We start from the raw sequence: 23,615 nt of genomic DNA, 5'->3' as shown, positions 1-23,615 counted from the left end.
GTCAACAAAAAGAACAGTGACAGATTAGAACGGTTTACTAAAAAGACATTATGATTCCCGAGTTAAAAAATGAGTTTAAGCAATGGCACTGAAGTCAATTAGCTCCGTAACCATGTACATTTTTCATTTTCATGGTGCTTTAATTACGACTTCTTGTTAAGCTTTCTTCTCCAAGCTTACCATTAATCTTAGGCTTTAGACCCAATGGACAACAAGTCAACAACAACACTTTTAGTTCTCTGGACAATGTTATGACTAATCAAAACCATCTTCTCATGGATATGATACCTTCGAGAGAAGATTCCACTTCATTTTCAACAATGCTTCCATGGAATTCCATCAGACAAGATCCTCTACAAATGGGTGGATTTGAAATCTTCAACTCTTTCCTCACTAACAAGTACTCATCATCTACTTCAAGATCTATCAATGTTCAAGAAACCAGCTTTGAGGCCATGGCTCCTCCTCCTCCTCCACTTCAGCCTATGGATCATCTAAGACCATATGATGTTCCCTCAAACAACATGTGGAGTCTTGGAGATAATAGTGATTTTCATGCATATCCATGCGTAGAAGGTGTTGTTGGTCCGAGCATACCAATACTATCTACATTCGATGAAGAAAATTTCCCAAGAAACGAGCCCTCGTTAAGTCTCGCCGCAGATGTTTCTGATGAGTGCTCGGAGATAAGTCTTTGTGCTGCTACTAAATCTACTAGAATAACCTCAGAGCATGCTTCTTCTAGCAGCAAAGACGTTTCTAATAACGTCTCTCAAGTCATATTTGGCTCAAAGTACCTTCACTCTGTTCAAGAAATACTATCTCATTTTGCCACATACTCCCTCAACGGCTTAGAGACTAATCCTCAATGCTACTTTTCATCTCGAGGAACCGAGTCAGAGGGTACAAACTCGGTCTTTACTTCATGTTATGAGAATCTAAACGAGTTTCTTGGTGGCGGTTCACAAAGACAAGCATTAGAAGCAAAGAAAACCCATCTCCTGGATCTTCTTCAAATGGGTATATACATTCATATACATATTTACATAAGCTAAGAAAGTATTCTTTTTTGAGTATAGTTACCCGAACGATTCAGAGAAACATCTTCTTGCTATACGGAGTGGATTAACAAGAAGTCAGGTATGTTTTGACTTTAGACGCACGTATGTTTTGTTACTCAAACCCAAATAGCAAGTGTTATAAGTGTGGCTTGTTTGTTGTGTGTGATGAAAGGTATCAAACTGGTTTATAAATGCGAGGGTAAGGCTATGGAAGCCGATGATAGAAGACATGTACGCAGAAATTAACAAAGATTTAAAGACACAACCACAGTCTAAGCCCACATATAACAAAACATTAAAAAGATTTAAAGACACAAAGCAGTTATTACAATAATTGGACACAACCAATTACCATCACTTCATTTCCTCTGTCCACTTGCCCATACTGGCCTCCATTTTTTCCAGACTTTGGAGATCTTTAATGAAAAGCTGAAAAAAAAAACGAAAAGAAGAATTATATAGGAAAAGAAAGAAAGAAGAAGAAAAAAGACTTTATCCCAATCCCTCGAGGTTATTTACCTCTTCATTTTCCCGAAGCCCCTTTGAGACGGGGCTTGTTGTCACACCACCTGGAGAAGAAACCAAACAAACAGGTTTCATGAAGAAGACGGTTTCACTAAAATAAATAATTAAAAAGCTTACCGAGCAGGAATCCACCACCACCAAAGGCCGCTACAACGCAGTATCCAAAAAATTTCGACACAGCTAACAAATAAAAAAAAAAAAAAATTAGACTCAAGAATAGATTTCGATATGCCAATAACTAATGAGATACCTTTCTCACTCACGGATGAAAATTCACGATACTGCAACCTCCCCTTGATACGACAAGACTGCTGCATAGTTATTCATTCAAAAATAAGTGATCTGAAACAAACGCAATATCAAAATAAACACACCAGAGACAAGGATCTCTCTCTCGATTACCTTAGCCAACAACAAACGCAACATCGTCCTCGTCGAATTGGAGACTCTAGGGTTTTCGAGATTTGGGGATCTTGGTTCCAAAATTAATATTAATTTGTTATTTTATGCAGTTTATTTATTGAGTTGCTGGACCATATTTGGGCCTATTTATAATGATGGGCTTATCGCCACTCGTTCTTTTTGAATCCACCACATCCTCATTTTCCACGCCATTTAATGCACATTTTAGAATATTATCTTCCAATCCTCCTTGTTCATCTAGCACAGAAATAAAAGTTTAAAAATTAACTTATTTATAAATAATAATAAAAAAAATTTAAATTGCGAAACTGTGATCGTGGTAGCCAAGAGCATGAGTTGGTCTTAATTGCGAAACCGAAAGCTCTCCCTCGGGATGCGGTGGATACATTCGGCTAAGTCAACGAACACTAATCCGTGAACCTAATAGCAACAGGGGCGTCAGCAGATCAAAAAAAATTGGGTTGCTTCTTGTATACCAAACACATTTAGTTCATAAAGGCCGGTGAACATTGATTGATGAGGGGAAGTGAAATAAGATAACAACGAATTGAAAAGGTTGATAAATTAATAAACCAACGTACATTCCAATCGATGAGCACCATATCAACGCCTATCAGCTCACCGGCTTTCTTAACATTATTGGCCTCCCAGAGACAGCATTGTTTTCAAGACAATCAATCTCTCTACAACAGCCTCAACTCTGGGAAAAAATGTGGAAGAGACATGATCAGACAGTTTGTTAGAGAAATAACCTAAGCGAAGTAAAAGATTTGCATCAACCTCTCAGAGGGTCTCTATATATACATGGAATGAGGTTGCAAAACCAGTAATTTAAGATACATTGAGGAGGAAGTAGTAGGATTCCTTGTTGATTGAAATTAATACGGACCGTTACGTTGTCGAAGATGGTGAAGAGAAAGGGGTAGGACAACAAAGAAGCAGCTTCGACGGAGAGCCCAAGGTCAGAGGATGGTGGTTTGATAATGGGCCACTGTTCAGTCTAAGCAAAAATGATAACAAATTTTTCTTAAGCCCAATACAATATCAGGGGCCCAGATCATTTATTTGGTAGATTAAATCGTAGACGAAATGTGATATAGAGGTGTCAGGTGTTACACATTGCCCTATGCACTCTTGCTGAAGTGGCTTTCTAAGAAAGGAGAAAAATTTCTTTTATTATTATAGATAGATAGATAACTAAGCAGAAACTACAATCAAAATAATATATCTTCATATGATCGATGCATATTTTGTTTTCTAAAACACTGTTGGAAAATGTTCTAGCTTATAAACCATAGCTAAACTATATCGATATTAGCAAAACTACACGCCGACAAACCCCTTTAATAATACAAAGAAGAAAGGAAGAGTATAACTCAATAGTCAAAGTTCCTCTGTTTTAGCTGTCTTCGGTCTCGCTCTCATGTCCCATGAACCATACCTTTCTCTCACATCACTCTCCCCTCCCCCAAAAATAGTGGTTCATACCTTTTTCTAACATCACTCTCCCCTCCCCCAAAAATAAGACCTCTCTCCTTCTCTTTCTCTCCGTTACATTCTTCGCTCACATCCTCCCAAAAGAAGGCTCTGTCACCTTTTCTTTTTTTTCTTTCATTTATTTACACTAATAACCTTCTCTGTTTTGCACCGATGGAACAACAAAAACTAACTCCGGAGCTCTTCCTCGTCGCCGGTAACTCCTCTTTCGTCGTCGACGACCTTCTTGACTTTTCCAACGACAACGGCCAACCTGACGACGGATTTGAAACCTATCCTGACTCTTCCACCGTCTCCCCCGGTACTCTCGCCGATAGCTCCAACTCCTCCTCGTCGCTTTACACCGACGGCAGCGTGTTCTCCGACGACCTTTGTGTTCCGGTAAGTTTCCATTACATTTCAAGAAGGCTAATTAACCTTTACCATGTTGATTTATTAATTCTTGAAAAAGAAAAAGAAATCATAATTTATAAATATGATTTTTTCATGATTATACTTTCTTAATTAGGCAATATATTTATATATTTGAAATAATGTTTTTTTTTTCCTTTGATTATCACTTCACTTATCAGAGTGAGGATTTAGCTGAACTTGAATGGTTATCGAACTTGGTGGAAGAATCATTCTCAAAAGAAGACCAAGACAAGCTTCAGTTACTGTCCGGCTTACAAAAACCTCAAACCACCCGGTTAACCCAAACCAAACAAGAACCGGAACCCGAACCTGAGTTGGATCAAATCTTCATCCCCACCGACACTGACGACTCGAATGTTTCCGTTCCCGCCAAAGCAAGAAGCAAGAGACCACGCTCTGCAGCCTCCACGTGGGCTTCCCGTCTTCTTGCAATCGCCGGCTCCGACGAGTCCGGTCCGAAGAAGAAACAGCTCAGAGCTAAAGAACACGACGGCAGCGCCGGAGAACTCGAAGGCGAAGCCGGAGGAGAGAGACGGTGTCTCCACTGCGCGACGGATAAGACGCCGCAGTGGCGGACGGGGCCGATGGGTCCCAAGACGCTGTGCAACGCGTGCGGAGTGCGGTACAAATCGGGGAGGCTCGTGCCGGAGTACAGACCGGCTTCGAGCCCGACGTTCGTGATGACGAGGCACTCGAACTCTCACCGGAAAGTGATGGAGCTGCGGCGACAGAAGGAGATGAGAGACGAGCATTTGCTGAGTCAGCTTCGGTGTGAGAATCTCGTGATGGATATCAGATCCAATGGCGACGATTTCTTAATCAGTAATAGTAATTATAATAACCACGTGGCTTCTGATTTTAGGCGCTTAATCTAACCTTCCTTCTTATTTCCACGTGGATTTAATTCAGAATAATAAGTTTCTTAGTGGTTTATTTTTTTACGTTTTTTAGCGTCTTATTTTGTTTACGTTTGTTGACTACTAATGGTATTTAATAATTTCCTTTATTTACTCAAAATGTAAAAATTTATAAGTGGAAATAAAAACTTAGAAAATAATTCTAGACTGGGTAGAACGAGTTAGTAATCATCTTAACTATAATGTAAGCAGATTAGTTTCTGCTTAACTTGAAAATAATTGAAACAATAAGGATACAAAATTGTTTCAATTATTTTCAAGTTAAACGGGTTTTTGAAAATATTTAAGCGCTAACTCTCTAATTTCGGCATATTTAAGCTCTAACTTTTGTTTAGCCATAATAAATAGGGAAAATTTGGAGAAATGCACTCAAATAAGATTATAATTTGAAAACTACACCCTTATTTAAATTTTTGGAAAAATACACTTATATATATAAATTTACCTAATTCCCCATTCTTAATATTTCTAATATATTGCTTAAAATCATTTTTTTTTTAAATCGTAATTTTTAATATATTGTTTAAAAATTGTTTAAAAAAATCATACAGAATCTATCTAATATCTTTTTAATATATCTACATAATATATATTTTTATTATTTTGAAAAAACAGAAATCAAGACGCGTATCGTCTTCTCGTCTTCTTCTCCTCGCCATTTCTGAAACTTTTCTCATTTTTCTCTTAGTATCACAGATTCTTCCTCTTAGAGGTTTGTAGATTCATGAATCATATTTCAGTTTCTAATTCTGATTCTATTTTTATTGTGACAATAAATCTGTTTTATTTTTCTTTTAGGAAAATCATGTTGCATTTGTCTGGAGTTTTAGGAGACTGGAAGATGAATAAAGAATCATGGAGATTCAAGGTGAATACAAGAGCAGGAGGTAAATTATTTACCATTAAAGAAGGATTGAAGTTTGATGAGATGGTTGAGATGGTTCATGAAGATTTTGGTATAAATAGGTTGGGTAATGAGTGTTGTTTGAAAAAAAAAAGGTTGGGTAATGAGTTAGAACTTAGCTACGCACTACCAGAATCAATGCTTCGAGATATGCCTAAGGATACACCCATGTTTTTGTGAACAGTGATAGGCAATTGATTTCTATGTGTGAAATGTGTAAATTTACGCCTCTGCGTCTTTGCATCTCGGTGAAGAATGGAAACCTAGGAAACCATGATCAAGGTTTCAGTCGTGAAGATACTGCCGTTGATGGAACATGGCATGAAAATAAGAATAAGAATGTTGATAGACAGGAGAGTAATCAAGAACCAGAAGTGGAAGTTTCTAACTTTCATTATGCAAAAGTCATTGAAAAGGGTCAAGGTCATTGAAAAGGGTCAATGATTCAAAAATAAATCAGAGCTGTCTTGGAGTATACAAATGCTTTCGATTGAACACAAATTCAGAATTGTTGTCAGCAAGTCAGACAAGAAGTTGTTAGTTGTCAAGTGTGCAGATACAAGCTGCAACTGTATGGTTAGAGCTGCCAAGACTAATCCGACAAGCGAGTTTTCTGGGTAACAAAGTACATCGACAAGCATACATGTTTTTCTAGAAACACTGGTGGACCCAAGCTTCTTCCAAAGTTACAAGTAAGCTTCTTTTGCAAAACTTTAGAAATTCAGATCTAAATATGAAACCAGAGTTGATTTCCAGTACTATGAAAAAGAGATATGGTCTTGATTCAAAATATTGGAAGATATGGAAAGCTAGGGAAGATGCTCGGACAGAGGTATTAGGTTCTCCAAAAAGTAGTTATGCTCAGCTTCCAATATACATGACTTGACTTGTTTATATAGTTGAAGAAAATAAAATAAAGGGAAATCTGTATAAACTTCATGATAAAGTAAAAACAAATCATAATTCACATATTCATCTTTGTTATTATAAAATTTAAATGATAAAATAATATATTTATCTCAACACATATATTTATCTTAAACAAAATAATTTTAATGTTATTATTTTTATTAATTCCGAATTTATATATTAATTTCGAATTAATATCTTAATTATTGAAATATCTTGGGTAAAAAAGTCAATTCATAATTAAAGAAGTGTATTTTTCAAAAAGTAAAATAGAAAATGCAATTATCAAATTTCAAATCCTAAATAGGGTATTTTGCAAATTATCCCAAATAATATCAAACTCTTTAAAAGAATCCAACAAAATCGTGAAGTTTCTATTTTTTGGCTGAAAAGAGTTTATGTTAATATAAGCTACGACTCCATCACTAAGAGCATGATTATCCCTAGAATCTCATAAAGTTTCTTAAGTACACTTTAATGTTTATTTAATTATTAAATTTTAGCTAAGGATCCTAGTTAAGAATTACCTAATTATTGTGTTACAATGGTAGTTTCTTAATTTGGGTTTCATGAAAAAAAAAAATTTCAACTTGTGATTAATATGCTTTGTGATTAAAATGAGAGAATGAGAAAAGAAGAAAAGAAGAGTAAAATGCTTTGTGACTACTTTGTTTAAAGGAGAAGGAGAGAATGAGACGATGAGAGAAGGATAAGACATCCAACCAAGAACGTAATGGTCATAGCAAGGAGAAGAAGACTAACCAAATGCCTGGTTGGAGAGTGAGACAATCTGAGTCACTATGAACAATGAGGTTAGAATGTTCAACAGGAATTCGTGGTTGGAGAATGAGACAATCTGACTACATGAAAGTATTATTCACAAACCCAATTACAAGAACCATTTACAACGTACTAATGATGAGTTTCTAGAGTGGTATATAAATATGTACCTACGTACGGTATCGACAGTCGTTTACAGGATATGTACTTGTGTGCAAAGAGACGATTAGACAGGAACACGCCTTCCACTGTAGCGATCAAGCAGCTGATACAATTTCAATGGAAAGTAAATCATGCACATATGTTTATGTTTAGAAGGCTGAGAGTTCAGATGAAAGCAATGAAATGTACCGATCTGATGTATGGATGCTGCAAAAGCCAGCCTAGTACAAGTATCCTTTGAAGGAAGACAGCAAAGGTAGGCCAGAAACCACTTAAACATGACAAAAGAATGATGAAAAGACGTCAAATAAAAAGAAACCAAAAAAAAAAAAAAACACAAAGCCACAAAACAGTGAGTTATTGTGGGATCAGATTGAAAACAAAAAGGGGTTAGAGAGAAAGAACCTTAAAGTTGAGCCGTTTTGTAAAGAATTGGATGGCTGGTTGAATTCCAATGGTCAAAGTGACACTAGCTAAGAAGAGTATCTGTTTCAATCAGATAGATGATCACATAACATTACATATAACATTTCAAGGCTTTACTAAGACCACAACAACAGTATGTAAGTATACATACATTTCCCATGGCGATGACTCCCAGGAATGTAAAGAAGACACCAAATCCAGTCAAACCTAGCCCAATCTCTGCCCAAACATCTTCACAATTTTCAACTACTTAGTAATCGTTACATCATAAACAATAATAAGAAGAGAAAAAACACAACAGAACAGAACAAAACAGAACACATGACAGAACATAACCAAGAAACAGAGGAACCCAAGTAGAAGTAACCCTAGCATCGATATCACAAACAAACAAAACAACTTCAAAAGCACATATACAGCTTATGACATCGATGGATTACTACTAATTCCTGAGCAGGTTACTGGAATCTTTGGTAGCGGAGACTAGGGATTGAAAGGTGAAGACTTTCTGTTCCTGAGCAGAGATTTTATCGATATCGTCTTCTAGACCTTAACGAAAAAGAAGAAGAAGTGCGTCAATTTTAGGAAACATCGAAGAAGGGTTGAATTGAAAGGAGTAATTACTTCGATTGGAGCTGCGTTTGAAGGGTTTAATGATTTCTTTGAGATCGTAACGGATGTAATCAGAGACCTTAGTCGGAGCGAACATGCGTTCAGAAAGTACAAATCGCAGCGGTTGCTTCTCATCGTCGTCGGAGAAGACGAGAGAAACGAAAGAAAAAGAAAAAAAAAAAAAGAAAAATGAAAAAATGAAAAATAAATGTATTTGCAATGGGAAGCTGACACGTGGGGTAAAAACCCTCTTAATATCTTCCTTAAGAATCGGTAAACTTTTATTTTTGTTTTGATTTAACTAAATCCCTCTTTAACACTAAAACCCCCCGTAAGAAACCCCTATGATCATGATCTAACGCTGTTTTCTTGTCGGCTTTTCACCAACCTTAAGTTCCACCCTAAATCTTTTCACACCGATCCATAATCCACAATCAACTGATCAAATTTGTGGAACAATGATGGGATAACAAATTTAATTTTAGATTACGCTATAGAATATGCATATAAGTTTAGCTTAAACTTTTGTTGGTCAACTAAGAAAAATACTAGTTTAGTTTGCTGGAAGAAATAGTAGCCAAGGAGATTGAAGATCTATTTTGTTTTCTGCTTAATACTAAATACGTAACACAAGAGATAACACAGTTGAGTTGCAGATTAATTTAGAACAGAGAATAAAGTGAAAACTTGTAGAAGATGAGACAACACAACTAAGGTTCTTATGGAGTCACGATGATGATGGCTCTGTTCTTAAAAGCTAGTATATCATAAGTTCAACATCAAGAAGAATAAAATTATTCAAAAAGAACAAAATTCTAAGCATGGTCAAACAAGATCGTGAAAAAATCCAAACAACATCACAACCATTCAAAGAATAAATTATAGGCCTGGGCGTTCGGGTCTTCGGGTCGGGTTCGGGCCGGTTCCTTTCGGGTCCGGATCTTTTCGGATCCTAAATATTTAGACCCAATAGGTACTTAGAAATTTTCGGTTCGGGTTCGGGTCGGTTCTTCTCGGGTCCGGGTCGGTTCGGGTCTATAATTAAAATACCCATAAAATATCCATAATTTTTCGGGTCCATATCGGATCCGGGTCGGGTTCGGGTATTTAGGATCTGAAAAGGACATGATATACCCAATTCCATCAACTTTAGTTGAATATTTGTCATATATATCTAAAATTTTACAAAACAACTTAAATGAAACTATTAATAATTAAAATAAAACATTTTAAAACTCTAAATTTTACATTTTAAAGCTTTATATTACTTTAAAAATGTAAAAAATAATAACAAATGTTGTTAACAAAAGATATTTCAACTAAATCATAAAATAATATATATAAAATAGAACACAAAAACATCATAGTTTTAGATATACATGTTTTTAAGTCGGGTACAAATCGGTTCTTATCGGGTCGGGTCTATTCGGGTCGGTTCTTTTCGGTTCCGGTTCTATTCGGGTCGGTTCCTATTCGGTTCCGGTTCTTTCGGGTAAAAAAAATTTAGACCCAAAAAATACTTGTAAATTTTCGGTCCGGTTTCGGATCGGGTATTTTTGGGTCGGTTCCGGTTCGGATCTTCGGGTCCAAGTTAAAATGCTTAGGCCTACAAGAAACAAAGACTTTAATCAGATTTCTCTGATTAGTCTATCCATATCTCTGCAACATCTCTTCGGCCTACAAGAACAAATATTATATGTATAAACCATAAGAAAGATAATCAAGAGAACATAAACCAAGATAAACAAATCTAGAAATAAAATAACTTATAGCTAAATCATATATACGAACCTGTTGTAGATTCTTTTTTGGTCGACCTCGAGGACGTTTTTCTACCACCATAGGAGGATTAGAACACGTCGTTTTGTTGTGTCCCTCTTGCTTACAATGTGAACATGTCATTGTCCTACCATCACCTGCCATTCTTCCCTTTTTTGATGTATCTTCGTAAGGTTCTTTACGTCGGTTATGATTCTTTTTTCTTCCTCGTTTTGGTCTTGGGTCTGGTGGTATAATAGGGAGTCTGTTTAAACGTGGCCACAACTTCATTCCTTGTACAACTCTCATTTGTTGGAGTTAAACTTGAAGATAAACATGGAAATAACTTGGAGACTAAGCAATACTAAAAAGTTAAGATTAGGAGAAAAATGAAAACTTCTATTGTTATGAGAGATTAGGAAGTTTTAGAATCTATATAAAAAGATGGTGAGATGTGCCATGAACTTATGAGTTTGAAGTTAGAGATTCTTGTGAGAGTTTAAGTTTTGAGATATTTTCTTAAGCTAATAAAAGTGGCTTCTTATAATATTTGATTTCATTTTCTACATTAGAACAATAATTGGTATCAGAGCTCGTAAATCGTGAGAGATGGGTGATATTACTACGGTTACCGCAAAACCTAAAGAAGGAACCTCTTCGATATCTTGTCCAATGTTAAACACAACTAACTACACATTCTGGGCAATTCGAATGAAGAATCTTTTGAAGGTTCATAAAGTTTGGGAGATCGTAGAAGTTGAGAGACAAAAACGATATGGCCATGGGACTACTTTTCACTTCTATTCCAGAGGCACTCGTACTACAAGTTGGAGAGCTGGACACCGCGAAGAAAGTATGGGAGGCAATCAAAGGACGACATCTAGGAGCAGAAAGAGTTCGAGAAGCTAGGTTGCAGACTCTAATGGCAGAATTTGATCGGTTAAAGATGAAGGAGACGGAATCAATCGATGACTTCGTTTGCAAGTTATCCGAAATAACCTCAAATCCTGCAGCACTGGGTGAAACTATAGAGGAGTCGAAAGTAGTCAAGAAGTTTCTCAAAAGCCTTCCGAGAAAGAAGTATATACACTTGGTGGCGTCCCTTGAACAATTGCTTGATATCAAGACCACTAGTTTTGAGGATATTATTGGGCGGTTAAAGGCTTATGAGGAGCGGATCAAAGAAGAAGAAGAAGAAAGTCCCATCGAGCAGAACAAATTAATGTATGTAAACTCGGAGCATCAATCGCAGTCTGGTCGAAACTACAATGGGGATTACAAAAACAGAGGACGAGGAAGAGGCTACTACGGCAGAGGCCGAGGTCGTGGAAGAATGTACCAAGAGTTCGATATATCAAAGATCACGTGCTTCCGTTGAGATAAGAATGGGCACTTTGCCTCTAGTTGTCCCGACATAATATTAAAACTACAAGAAGCATACGAGAACGAGCACAAAGTTTATGATACTCAAGAGGCAGACAAGCTGTTAATGCACGAAGTCGTCTATCTCAACAAGAAGAATGTAAATCCAAAGGAGTTCGAGAGCAATTTTGATAATAACAGAGTTTGTTACCTAGATAATGGCGCTAGCAACCACATGACGGGAAGATGATATTACTTTAAAACAATTGATGAGACAGTAACAGGGAAGGTGCGTTTCGGAGATGACTCAAGGATCGACATAAAAGGAAAAGGTGCAATATTGTTCATCAGTCCGAGCGGTGAGAAGAAGATACTAGCAGATGTCTATTTTATACCCGAGCTCAAAAGCAATATCATCAGTCTCGGACAGGCCACAGAGTCGGGCTGTGAAGTCCGCATGAAAGAAGAGACCTTACCGCTTCATGATAAAGAAGGTAGACTTATCGTTCAAGCCAAGAGAGCAATAAATCGATTGTACAAAGTTCTGATGGATATTATCGACACCAAGTGCCTACAACTAACGACTCTATCAGACTCAACTCGATGGCATGCACGGTTGGGACATATAGGAGAAAGCTCAATGAAAGCCATGATCAAAGAGCAACTGGTGATAGGACTACCGACTCTGAGCATTGAAAGTGAAACATGTGCATCATGCTTAATTGGGAAACAAACCAGGAACCCGTTTCCTAGTGCAACGACATATCAAGCCTCTGAAGCACTCGAGCTTATCCATGGCGACTTATGTGGTCCGATATCACCACCTACTGCTGGAAATAATAGGTACATCTTTGGTCTCATCGACGACTACTCAAGATACATGTGGTCGATATTGTTAAAAGAGAAAAGTGAGGCTTTCGAGAAATTCAAAGTATTCAAAGCTGTGGTTGAAGGAGAGACTAAGAAGGCGATCAAAGTTCTACGAACTGACAGAAGTGGTGAATTCACTTCAAACGAATTAAAGGCATTCTGTGAGAGCTCAGGGATAACTCGACATCTTACTGCTCCATACTCACCGCAGCAGAATGGAGTAGTAGAGCGTCGAAACAGAACCCTTCTCGAGATGACTAGGAGCATAATGAAACATATGAATGTTCCAAATTTTCTATGGGGGGAAGGAGTTAGACATTCTACTTATCTTATCAACCGAGTGTCAACAAGAGTACTAAAAACACAGACACCATACGAAACACTTAAAGGACGGAGGCCAAACATCGAGCATATTAGAATGTTTGGATGCATCGGGTATGCCAAAGTTGATAGACCGTTCTTAAGAAAATTGGATGATAGAACAAGAATGCTTGTTCACTTGGGAACGGAACCAGGCTCTAAAGCATATAGACTCTTTGATCCCATAAACCGGAGGTTGGTAGCGAGTAGAGACATTGTGTTCGACGAAAGCAAGAGTTGGGTTTGGAGTAACTCTTCCAATGACGTCGAGACCGACCCTGGTATGTTCGAAATAAGCTTTGGAACTCATGGAAACAATGGATTACAAGAGAATGAAGAGGAGGCTGATCACGACAGTGATCAACACAAGGAGAACGATGAAACACTCAACGAACAACAATACTCTGTTTTGCCACCTAATATCGATGCAGAGCAAACTCAATGAAATTTGAGAAGATCAACGAGGGTATGCAAAATGCCTGGTTACCTAGAAGACTATGTGTATCTATCAGAAGTCGAAGGAGAACGATTGTTGTTGTTATTGAATGATGAACCTTATGATTTTGTGGAGGCTAAGGAAGAAAAGGTATGGAGAGATGCTTGCGACGAGGAGATCACCTCTATAATCAGAAACAAGACATGGGACTTGGTTGATCTCCCTCCAGGCGCAAAAGCAATATGACTCAAGTGGATTTTTAAGATCAAAAGAAACTCTGATGGAAGCATAAACAAGCACAAGTCTAGGTTGGTTGCTAAAGGATACATTCAAAGACACAGTATAGATTATGAAGAAGTCTTTGCTCCAGTAGCAAGAATTGAAACCGTACGGTTCATTATAGGGTTGGCGGCATTCAATGGTTGGGAAGTGCACCATCTCGACGTCAAGACAGCTTTCTTGAATGGGGACTTAAAAGAAGATGTGTATGTTAGTCAACCTGAAGGATATGAGATCAAAGGGAGCGAGGAGAAAGTGTATAAACTAAGAAAGGCTTTATACGGATTAAAACAAGCTCCTAGAACATGAAATGAGAAGCTAAACAAAGCACTAGAAGAGTTGAATTTTGCCAAATGCTCCAAGGAACCCTCACTACATAGAAAGAAGAAGGACGGAAAGCTACTTCTCGTTGCAGTATACGTCGACGACTTGTTAATAACATGATCGAATATGGAACTGATAAACGAGTTCAAAGACAATATGTCCAAGAGATTCGAGATGAGCTATTTGGGTTTACTAACATACTATCTTGGTATGGAGGTCCTACAATACAATGGCGGCATCACTATAAAACAGGAGGCTTACGCTAAGAAGATATTGGAGCAAACAGGCATGACCGGGTGCAATTTAACTCAGTTTCCAATGGATGCAGGCTTAAAACTTTCAAAGGCACAAGAGGAGCCAAACGTTGATGAGAAGGAATACCGACAGACAATAGGGTGTCTTCGGTATCTTGTACACACACGACCAGACCTCTCTTACTCAGTTGGTGTCTTGAGCAGGTATATGCACCAGCCGAAAGAGTCACATGCGGCTGCATTAAAACAGATTCTTCGGTACATTAAGGGCACGTGCGGATACGGTCTTGACTTCAGAAGATCAACCAAAGCAACACTGGTGGGATACAGCGACAGTAGCCACAATGTAGGTGAAGACGACGGGAGAAGTACCACAGGTCATATGTTCTATCTCAATGATTGTCCGATAACCCGGTGCTCTCAAAAGCAAGAAACAATTGCTTTATCCTCGTGTGAAGCCGAGTTCATGGCAGCCACTGAAGCCGCAAAGCAAGCTATCTGGTTACAAGAATTGTTGGCGGAAGTATTGGAGAAGCTTAATGAGAAGGTAGTCATTCAGATAGATAACAAATCTGCCATCGCTCTAACAAAGAATCCGGTGTTCCATGGGCGTAGCAAGCATATCCATAAACGCTATCATTTTATAAGGGAATGCATCGATAATGATCAAGTGATGGTAGAACATGTTGCTGGAAATCTTCAAAAGGCTGATATTCTAACCAAATCATTGGGAAGAATTAAATTTCAAAGAAATGAGAAAGTTAGTTGGAGTTCAAGATTTGAATCATGAAGACTTCAAGTTTAAGAGGGAGATTATTGGAGTTAAACTTGAAGATAAACATGGAAATAACTTGAAGACTAAGCAATACTAAAAAGTTAAGATTAGGAGAAAAAGGAAAACTTCTATTGTTATGAGAGATTAGGAAGTTTTAGAATCTATATAAGAAGATGGTGAGATGTGCCATAAACTTATGAGTTTGAAGTTAGAAATTTTTGTGAGAGCTTAAGTTTTGAGAGATTTTCTTAAGCTAATAAAAGTGGTTTCTTATAATCTTTGATTTCATTCTCTACATTAGAACAATGGCAAATCTCCAAAATAGTACATTTCTAAGTTTATGTCACAAAAATAGTCTTCAAAAACTAAAATGACCAAAATAGCATTTTATCTTTTGAAAAATTTAATTTTTTTTTATTTTTCAAAATTTGAAATCTTATCCCAAAACCCCACTCCCTAACTCTAAACCCTAAAACCTAAACTCTAAACCGTAAACTCTAAACCGTAAACCCTAAGCCCTAAACCCTAAACCCTAAATCCTAAACTCCACCCCTTAACTCTAAACCCTAAACCCCACCCCTAAACTCTAAACCCTAAACTCTAAACACTAAACCCTAAACCCTAAATTCTAAACTCCACCCCTTAACTTTAAACCCTAATGTCTAAATTAATTTACCATTGGGGTATAAGTGTATATTTATCTCTTTTGATAAAACATTAAGTGCTATTTTGATCATTTTTATTCTTAGAGGCTATATTTATAACAAAAACTTTTTTAGTGATATCCTAGTCATTTTCTCTTAGAACAATATCATTCCCTGAGCATATGTCTACTGCCATTTATGAGTAGTAAAATACTCTGATACATAGTCATCAAGATTTAGTTTTTTCCCTATGATAACACACATAGCATGATTACAAGGCTGCCACTTTCGACAACCACACGTTTTCAAATGTACGTCGACACGATATCCAGTCCCGTGATCATCAACTTCATATTCATCACCTGTGGTTTGATACATAATTAAATCTTTTGAATCAGCTCGACTCTTTTCAATCTCAGCTTGTGCTTTTTTTTGTAAATTTCCCCTTCCATCTATTTCCAGCAGTAGACCGTTTAGCGTTACGTACCATAGTTTGTCTTCTAATGTCCTCTAACATCTCAAGCAATGGTTTTCGTCGAGCTTCTCTAATGGTTTTGTTGAAAAATTCAGACAAGTTGTTCGAGTTGTCAATAGTACAAGAATCTTCCCTAAAGAAAGCCCGAGACCATGTAGTAGGTGCAGTGTGTTGTAGGGAATCATACGCACCTGAATTATAGGTTTTTAATGCTTCAAGGTTGTCGTCAAAATCTCCTATAGTATAGCTTCGTGCTATTTTCCAAAACATAGGCTCCAACTCTTTATCTTTGTTAGTTTTTCTCCAGTTTGCAAGGATATGTCGAGCACACATTCGATGCTCAGCTTGTGGAAGCTCATTATGCACAGCATTTACCAAACTCTAAGATCAGTTCAACATGAAAAATATCAAAATACAAACATAAATTTTAAAACTAGATAGATATACTCATAATCTTCACAACAAACCTTTTGTTTATCAGATATTATTGTCATGTTGTCTCCTTGTCCAAGATCCAAATCAGTTTGGATATGTTTGATGAACCATTCCCAGTTATCATTGTTTTCAATGTCAACTATAGCCCATGCGATAGGGAAAATCCTATTATCTGCATCTCTTCCAACCGCAGCCAACAACTCACCTTTTATATCCCACTTTAGAAAAGCACCATCTAGTCCAATTATTCGGCGGCATGTCTGTTTCCATGCTTCTCTGAGCGCTTCAAAGCATATATAAACTCTGTAAAACTTGTGTTGGACCTGGAAGTGTCTCAATGTCCATTGTGGACCCTGGATTTGATACAAGGATTTTTTTCTCATAATCCCAGAGTCTACCAAATTGTGTTCCATGCATCTTCCTTCTTTGTTCGACCACTTTTTTCTTTCCATGTTCACACTGAAACAGTGTAACATTCAAATTGTAGTCTGCCTTTATAGACTCCATCATCTCCTTTGGTGAAAGTTTTGGATTCAGTCTAAGAGGTTCCTCAAACAGCTCGGCAATTACATGAACTTTTAGCATCTTTGAGTAACCTGATTTATTGCAAACATGTTCAGCTGTATAAACCTTAATCATCAGCTTGTTTCTTGACTTCTCAAACGAACAATAAACCCTCCCTGGACACTCTTTTGCTGAACAAATTGCTCCAAGCTTCTTAGTCGTTGACTTATACAGCTTCACATCATACTCTGTCTTCAAAGAATACTTAACCAATGCATACTTAAAATCTGCTGCAGTATTGAAGGTTTTTCCTAGATGTAGAAGCTCATCTGGATTTATATAATTTGGATGAAATTGTACCATGTCCTCATTGTCTTCGTACTCATCCTCCGATGAATCAGAAACAAGAGGAATTGTATCATCCTCCAATAAATCACCATTGTTATCATCATCACTTACATCATCTTGTGCAATATCTCCAAACAATTCTTCTAGTTGTGATGCACCTTCTTCAACCATGTCACAATTCTCTTCTTCATTCTCACCATCATTGTTTCTACCATGAGTTTCAGAACCTAAACCTTCGATGTCTCCCATCATGGCAAGACTACCGATACATATCATTTAAAAAAATTCAAATAATGTTTTAGAACACAACTCATTGAATTGAATCGTCATTAATACGCTGAGAACGAAGCTTACCTTTTTGTCGACCTTCTAATCTCCAGTTCTTGTCTCTTGTTATTCATAGTGAGTTTGCTTAATTCAATGAGTGAGGTTCCAAAAGATATACGATTTGAGTTTTCTGTGAAGAACGACGTAACGGAGACGTGACGAAGTAGTAATCTAGGTTAACATAAGCTCTTTTCAGCCAAAAAATAGAAACTTCAGGATTTAATTGGATTCCTTAAAAGAGTTTAATATTTATTATGCTTAAATAAAAGTTAGAGATTAAATATGCCGAAATTAGAGAGTTGAGGATTTAATAAGCCAAAACCCCAAGTTAAGGAGAAACTAATCTGCTTACAATATAGTTAAGAAACAATAAGGATACAAAAAAAAAAAATACCAACGTCGAGTTGGCCCAGTTGTAAAGGGATTACGGCTGTAATTTCCGCCACTCGGGTTCAATTCGCGCTGGAATGGACTATTTACAATGCTTGGGTTCCCGGTAAAGAGCTGAAAACACCTTTTCTTTTACCAAAAAAAAATAAGGATACAAAATGGATAAATCCAAATAGTTGTTACTCCTTCTCGCTTTCCTAATTTTTTTTGATAATATATTTCATTCAACACATATTCGTGTATATTTCTTTTGTAAGAACTATTCATTTCAGTTTCAAATCATAATTAGAGTAAAATTTGAGATTAGCTAATAGTTTTAAATGAAGAAAATACATAATATTTCCAAAACCGGGTCCATCACTCCATTCCATTAGGGGTGGGCACGGCGAGTACTTATTTTTTTTACGTATACTTGATACTTGACTTGATTTGAACGAGTAATGAATTTTTCAACTTGTACTTGACTTGTTCGGAAACGAGTACTTGTTATTTCGAGAGTACTTGTTATTTCGAGTACTTGTCCAAAAATATGTTATTTACAAGTTACTTGACTTGTTCGATTACTTATTACTTACAAGTACTTATTAATTATTCGGATATATTTCCCAGTTTTTAAGAATTACTTGATAGATAATAATCAACGAGAGAAGGTTATGAAAATTTATTTTATTTACTCGACTTGTTAAAAACACGATAACTATTATAAATAAAATATTTTCACCTAATATAAAAAAAATAAGGAACTTAATACATATATTTCGATATGAAATTACTGTTTACTTCTTACAACAAAGAAGTATATCTTTACAACTTTGGTTTTTATGGTTTTGTTATAATTCTTTCAGTCGTAAAACAAGTAACGAGTAATATCAAGGCGAGTCGTAACTTTTTTTGTAATACTTGTTACTTGTCTTGTACTTGCAAGTAGCAAAACTCAATGATTTGATACTTGACTTGGTAACGACGAGTACTTGAAAAAACGAGGCGAATACAGATCAAGTAACGAATATAAAGCAAGTAACGAGTATTTGTGTTCAGCCCTACATTTCGTTCCGTTGTGTGTGTAACATGAAGGAAACTCAAATATGTGGTATTTGATAATAATAATCATGTGGTTCCAGATTTTTGGCACTTAATCTAACCTTCGTATTTCCGCGTGGATTAATTCAGAAGAATTAAGTTTTTTAATGGTTACTAGATTTTGATCCGCGCTTTTAAGCGCGTTTATTTTTCAGTTAATTAAAATATATGATATGAATTAGTATTTTAGTCTACATTATTATGTTACAAAATTGTATTATATCAAAAAATAAAATTATTATTTTTATTTAGTTAGTTAATGTAATTATATTTTTAATCGTTTGATTATTTTTTTTAAAAACATTATCTGGTTTGATCACACTCAGCGCGTCTATTATTTTAAAATAAATTATTTTAAATTAGATGAGAACATTACTTTTATATCAAGTTTGGACCCGTGGTCGAACCGGTAAACGCGATGATTTTTACATAAGCTGTTTAGATTTAATGAAAACTCGTTGATTTAAAGCATGCAAACTTCGAAAAACCCTGCAATCAAGTGTGACCCGACATTTGGTTGGCCTGGTAGAGAAAAAAAAATAATCTTCAATAATATTTTAAGAGATGAATGAAACTTCTAATATATTTTTGAATTTATGATTTTTTATTTACTAAAGTGTTTAAAATTTATATTGAATTAGTTGTTTTATATGAAATATTTAGTTTGATATAAATATAGGATATTTTGCAGTTCTAGTAAGATTATATATAAATTATTTAAAAATCAGTTAAGATTATATATACATTGTATATACATTATTTAAAGTTCATCATCAATTTTCATTAACAATAATTGGGTTTACATGATATAAGTTTGTAGCTGGTAAAATAGGTTAGCACTTATCAATAATGCATTCTTTTAGAATATTACTGAATCTATATGTAAAAAAGAATGACTACATATTGATGTAAGTTTGTATAAAAAATATATTTCAGATGTTATAAATCGTGCTCAAACACTTGTCTACAAACTTATATAAATATATATGTTATGATAAAGGTTGTCTTAGAAACCTATGTTTCATACAACAATATAGAATTCAATAATGACATTTATATTATTATGTAGTATTATATTAGAATGCAATATTGGTTTGTGAAATTTTCATATTCAAAAAATACGATAAAAAAATTCTACGAAAGTTAATTTGATAAAATAAAAAAGATCCATTACCGAATTCATGGAGTCAACTTTTATATTTATAAATATTATTTTATATTCAGTTTCCTAAACAATGAGAAGTAAGAAATGATTTCATTGAAAATATTGTATAGTTAAACAATGAGAAGGGTATGACCAAAAATAATAAATAGGTAATGAATATGTGCAACAAATTTGTTTAAGTAGATTTTTTCAGAATGATTCTCCTTTAATATTATAGATATTTGCAGGGTTTTTTAATAGTTTTTAAAATTATATTGAATAACAATTTTTATTATACATATTTTTTTATAAAAATTAATTTAACGTAACTATATATAATTTTGTTTTAACAAATGATTTGCTAAAGTGTTTTTTATCAAATTTGATTTTGTAAATATTTAGAATTATATAATGTTAGATGACATGGTATAATATGTTGTATGATATATGCTTTAATTTTAATAATTGTTATCTAAATATTATATATCCATCTTTGAGCATAATATATGATGTATATAACTTTGTTGAATAACAACAATAACATTGGATGATAAGGAGAAAAATAATTAGAGAAGTGTATCATACAAAATGAGAAATAATAATAGGATTTATGTAAAATATTTAAATTATTTATAGTTATTGTAGTTAATGGTTGGATAAAAAAATAAAGAGTTATATATAGATGCAACAAATTTTTTAATAATATATTTTTAAAAAGGTTTTCTTTTAATAATATAAATTTTCAAAATTGCATCTATAATATATTCTTATCAAAAATATCCTAACAATATATTTAGAAGTACACAAAATAAAATCTAACAATATATTTAGAATATATTGTTAAACTGTATGCAAAATAACTTCCTTTAAAATCTAGTCAAAATTATTAGAAGTGTTAGTCAAAGAGAAGCTATGATGTATAAAGTTTGTAGATAAATATTTCAGAAAGGTCAACATATTTATTTGAAAAAACACATTTTGATCAACGAAAAAATGATAGAGTGAAGCCTTTGGTCAAAAAAATAAATGATAATGTGAAATGTTGCAAAGTTGGTGGCACCATGGAACAATATAGTTTTGGTATTTAAACTTATCAGTCACGCTTTGGTTATGGATTCATGAGACACGTTTTGGGAAGATGATATTTTCGTATAATGGAGTTATGTATAAATTCTTGGTGTATCATAGGAAGTTGAGTAATAAATAAGAGCATTGATTATTTTATAGTTAGAGAAATATAAGGTAATTGATTATTTTATAGTTAGAGAAATATAAGATGATACAAAAAAAATAGTTAAGTCTAATGAAAGAGTCCAACAATTTTTCATAGGTAGATTTTTTAAAACTCATTCTCTTTTAAGAGTATAGATTTTTTACGTTTTTAGCGCCTTGTTTTGTTTACATTTGCAGACTACTAATGTATTTTATAAATCCCTTTTTTTATTCAAAATAGAAAACTTTATAAGTGAAAATAAAAATTTAGAAAAATAATTCTAGGCTGGGTAGAAACGAGTTAAGTAATCATCTTAACTATGATGTACGCACCGATTGGTTTCTGCTTTAACTTGAAAATAATTGAAACAGTCAAGATCCAAAACGATAAATCCAAATAGTAAAAATCTGCAATTTAAAATGTGCATTTAAATATATAATTTTTTGAAAAATAATAGTGTGATATATTATCAATATTAATTATTCAAAAATATATTTTATAGCTTCAATTTATTTAATTAAAATACATGAACAGATAGACCCTAACGGTATAGTTGAATTTTAGAATGTCTTAGATTTGAATTCTAAATTTTTTATATTGGTATGTTATATACAGACTTGTATTATTCTGTAGGTGTTGTTTTTTACAGTATAGTGATATCGGGCATGAAGAAAAAACGACGCTGCTAATAGTGATTTGTCATGAATAATATGATTAATTTTAGATGTTGTTGTAATATACTACAGTTCATGGTCATTTTTTTATTTGATCATATATAATGTATAAGTGAATTTTATTTAGCATAAATAAGAATAATGGATCCCTAGAAAAAAAAATGACCATGAACTGTTCCACTAAATCAATACTGTTAGTAGCCATTGGGTTAGTAGAAAGGAAAAATACTTTCGGTTTAATCTTTAGGTGGATTACATCCTTGGGGAAAATCCAGATTTTACACCATTTCCGGTTTTTTAACCGGTTGGTTTAATCTTTAGGTGGATTGCATTCTAGGGAAAAATCCAATGAAAATGTCTTACAGAAAATTTTGACGCAATAATGGAAAAAAATATATTTGAAAGAATAAAAATAAATAAAGTAAACATACTTTCGAGGTGGACGTGGTATAGGGAAAAAAGCAATAATTTTTTTTTTTTAAATCCAATAGGTTAGTAGTACCAGGAAAGACGTGGGAACAAAAACCTTGCTGCTGCATAATCATTTATGTTTTATCTCGAGTCGAGTCATAATTGTATTACATAATCATTTATGTTTTATCTCGAGTCGAGTCATAATCATTTATGTTTTATCTCGAGTCGAGTCATAATTGTATTACGTAACCTTCGAAAACACGTTCAAGGCGACCGATTCCGCGGCGGTGAAACGCTTGGCGGCCTCTTCCCATCCCGATTTTGGTCTGTTCGGGACAAAACTCGGATCCATAATAGTATTGATTTCAGTGTTGTTCGATGGATTTATTATTATTTGCTACAAACTAAAAGACAGAAGAAGAAGAAAATGAAGAAAAGGAGTTAAGTCAGAAAAATATGGATGCCAACCAGCGGTGGTAGTCCAGTGGCGCTTGAGGGAATAAATCCAATACGGCGAACTCTGATTCGAACCCCGCTGGACACATGAATATGAACTATTGCTTTCGGCTCATTTGAATGTCCATAAGAGGGTATATCCTTGGTTTGTACCTCCACCCGGAGGTTAGATCTGTGTCTTTAATAGACCCGAGTTTAACCCTTTTTCAGTTCACAAAAAAAATATGGATGCCGTCGACATTACGTTCAGAAGAATAATAGGTCTAAAGGAAGGAGACGGTTTCAAAATTAAGGTTTTAGCCTTTATTAAAAGGAAAAAATAATAAAAGTGGCGAAACCAGCAGTTTGGGTTCGAACTCGGGTTTCCACCTGACATATTAACCAACCTTAACCAACTCAGCCGGTACATATTGTTCCTTTCTCTTTGAAATATAAAGAAAGGAAAAATACTTTTGAGGTGGAC

At 34.9% G+C, this 23,615-nt stretch overlaps 4 protein-coding genes and 1 pseudogene across 4 annotated transcripts; 3 read left to right on the top strand and 2 right to left on the bottom strand.

Annotated features, from left to right (window-relative positions):
* The first annotated feature begins 359 nt into the window (after positions 1-359).
* LOC106372798 (homeobox protein ATH1-like) lies at positions 360-1,307 on the top strand. Its single transcript, XM_048746120.1, has 3 exons — positions 360-974; positions 1,080-1,140; positions 1,234-1,307. The coding sequence occupies exons 1-3, from the start codon at positions 360-362 to the stop codon at positions 1,305-1,307; spliced, it is 750 nt and encodes a 249-aa protein (XP_048602077.1).
* On the bottom strand, positions 1,233-9,419 carry LOC106375317 (annotated as a pseudogene).
* On the top strand, positions 3,327-4,930 carry LOC106375316 (GATA transcription factor 9-like). The gene is made up of 2 exons (XM_013815194.3): positions 3,327-3,887; positions 4,079-4,930. Exons 1-2 carry the CDS (start codon positions 3,660-3,662, stop codon positions 4,793-4,795), a joined length of 945 nt encoding a protein of 314 aa, XP_013670648.1. The 5' UTR covers positions 3,327-3,659; the 3' UTR covers positions 4,796-4,930.
* A 1,744-nt stretch (positions 9,420-11,163) lies between the features above and the next one.
* On the top strand, positions 11,164-11,766 carry LOC106372797. The gene has a single exon (XM_013813077.1). The coding sequence runs from the start codon at positions 11,164-11,166 to the stop codon at positions 11,764-11,766; it is 603 nt and encodes a 200-aa protein (XP_013668531.1).
* A 4,231-nt stretch (positions 11,767-15,997) lies between these two features.
* On the bottom strand, positions 15,998-17,703 carry LOC106372795. The gene is made up of 4 exons (XM_013813076.2): positions 16,926-17,703; positions 16,635-16,807; positions 16,180-16,548; positions 15,998-16,054 (listed from the first exon to the last, which is right to left on the bottom strand). The coding sequence occupies exons 1-4, from the start codon at positions 17,701-17,703 to the stop codon at positions 15,998-16,000; spliced, it is 1,377 nt and encodes a 458-aa protein (XP_013668530.2).
* Between the last annotated feature and the right edge of the window lie 5,912 nt (positions 17,704-23,615).

The sequence above is a fragment of the Brassica napus genome, chromosome C1 (assembly GCF_020379485.1).
Source record: "Brassica napus cultivar Da-Ae chromosome C1, Da-Ae, whole genome shotgun sequence".
In the NCBI taxonomy this organism is placed as follows: domain Eukaryota; kingdom Viridiplantae; phylum Streptophyta; class Magnoliopsida; order Brassicales; family Brassicaceae; genus Brassica; species Brassica napus.
This window is presented reverse-complemented; position numbering and strand designations above follow the sequence as displayed.

Coding starts and splice junctions, on each gene's coding strand:
- LOC106375316 (XM_013815194.3), top strand. CDS start 3,660: ATGGAACAACAAAAACTAACTCCGGAGCTCTTCCTCGTCGCCGGTAAC. Junction 3,888..4,078: donor CCGACGACCTTTGTGTTCCG/GTAAGTTTCCAT, acceptor TTCACTTATCAG/AGTGAGGATTTAGCTGAACT.
- LOC106372795 (XM_013813076.2), bottom strand. CDS start 17,703: ATGGGAGACATCGAAGGTTTAGGTTCTGAAACTCATGGTAGAAACAAT. Junction 16,549..16,634: donor TAATATCTGATAAACAAAAG/GTTTGTTGTGAA, acceptor AACTGATCTTAG/AGTTTGGTAAATGCTGTGCA. Junction 16,055..16,179: donor ACATTAGAAGACAAACTATG/GTACGTAACGCT, acceptor ATCAAACCACAG/GTGATGAATATGAAGTTGAT.
- LOC106372797 (XM_013813077.1), top strand. CDS start 11,164: ATGGCCATGGGACTACTTTTCACTTCTATTCCAGAGGCACTCGTACTA.
- LOC106372798 (XM_048746120.1), top strand. CDS start 360: ATGGGTGGATTTGAAATCTTCAACTCTTTCCTCACTAACAAGTACTCA. Junction 975..1,079: donor GTGGCGGTTCACAAAGACAA/GCATTAGAAGCA, acceptor TTTTGAGTATAG/TTACCCGAACGATTCAGAGA. Junction 1,141..1,233: donor GTGGATTAACAAGAAGTCAG/GTATGTTTTGAC, acceptor GTGTGATGAAAG/GTATCAAACTGGTTTATAAA.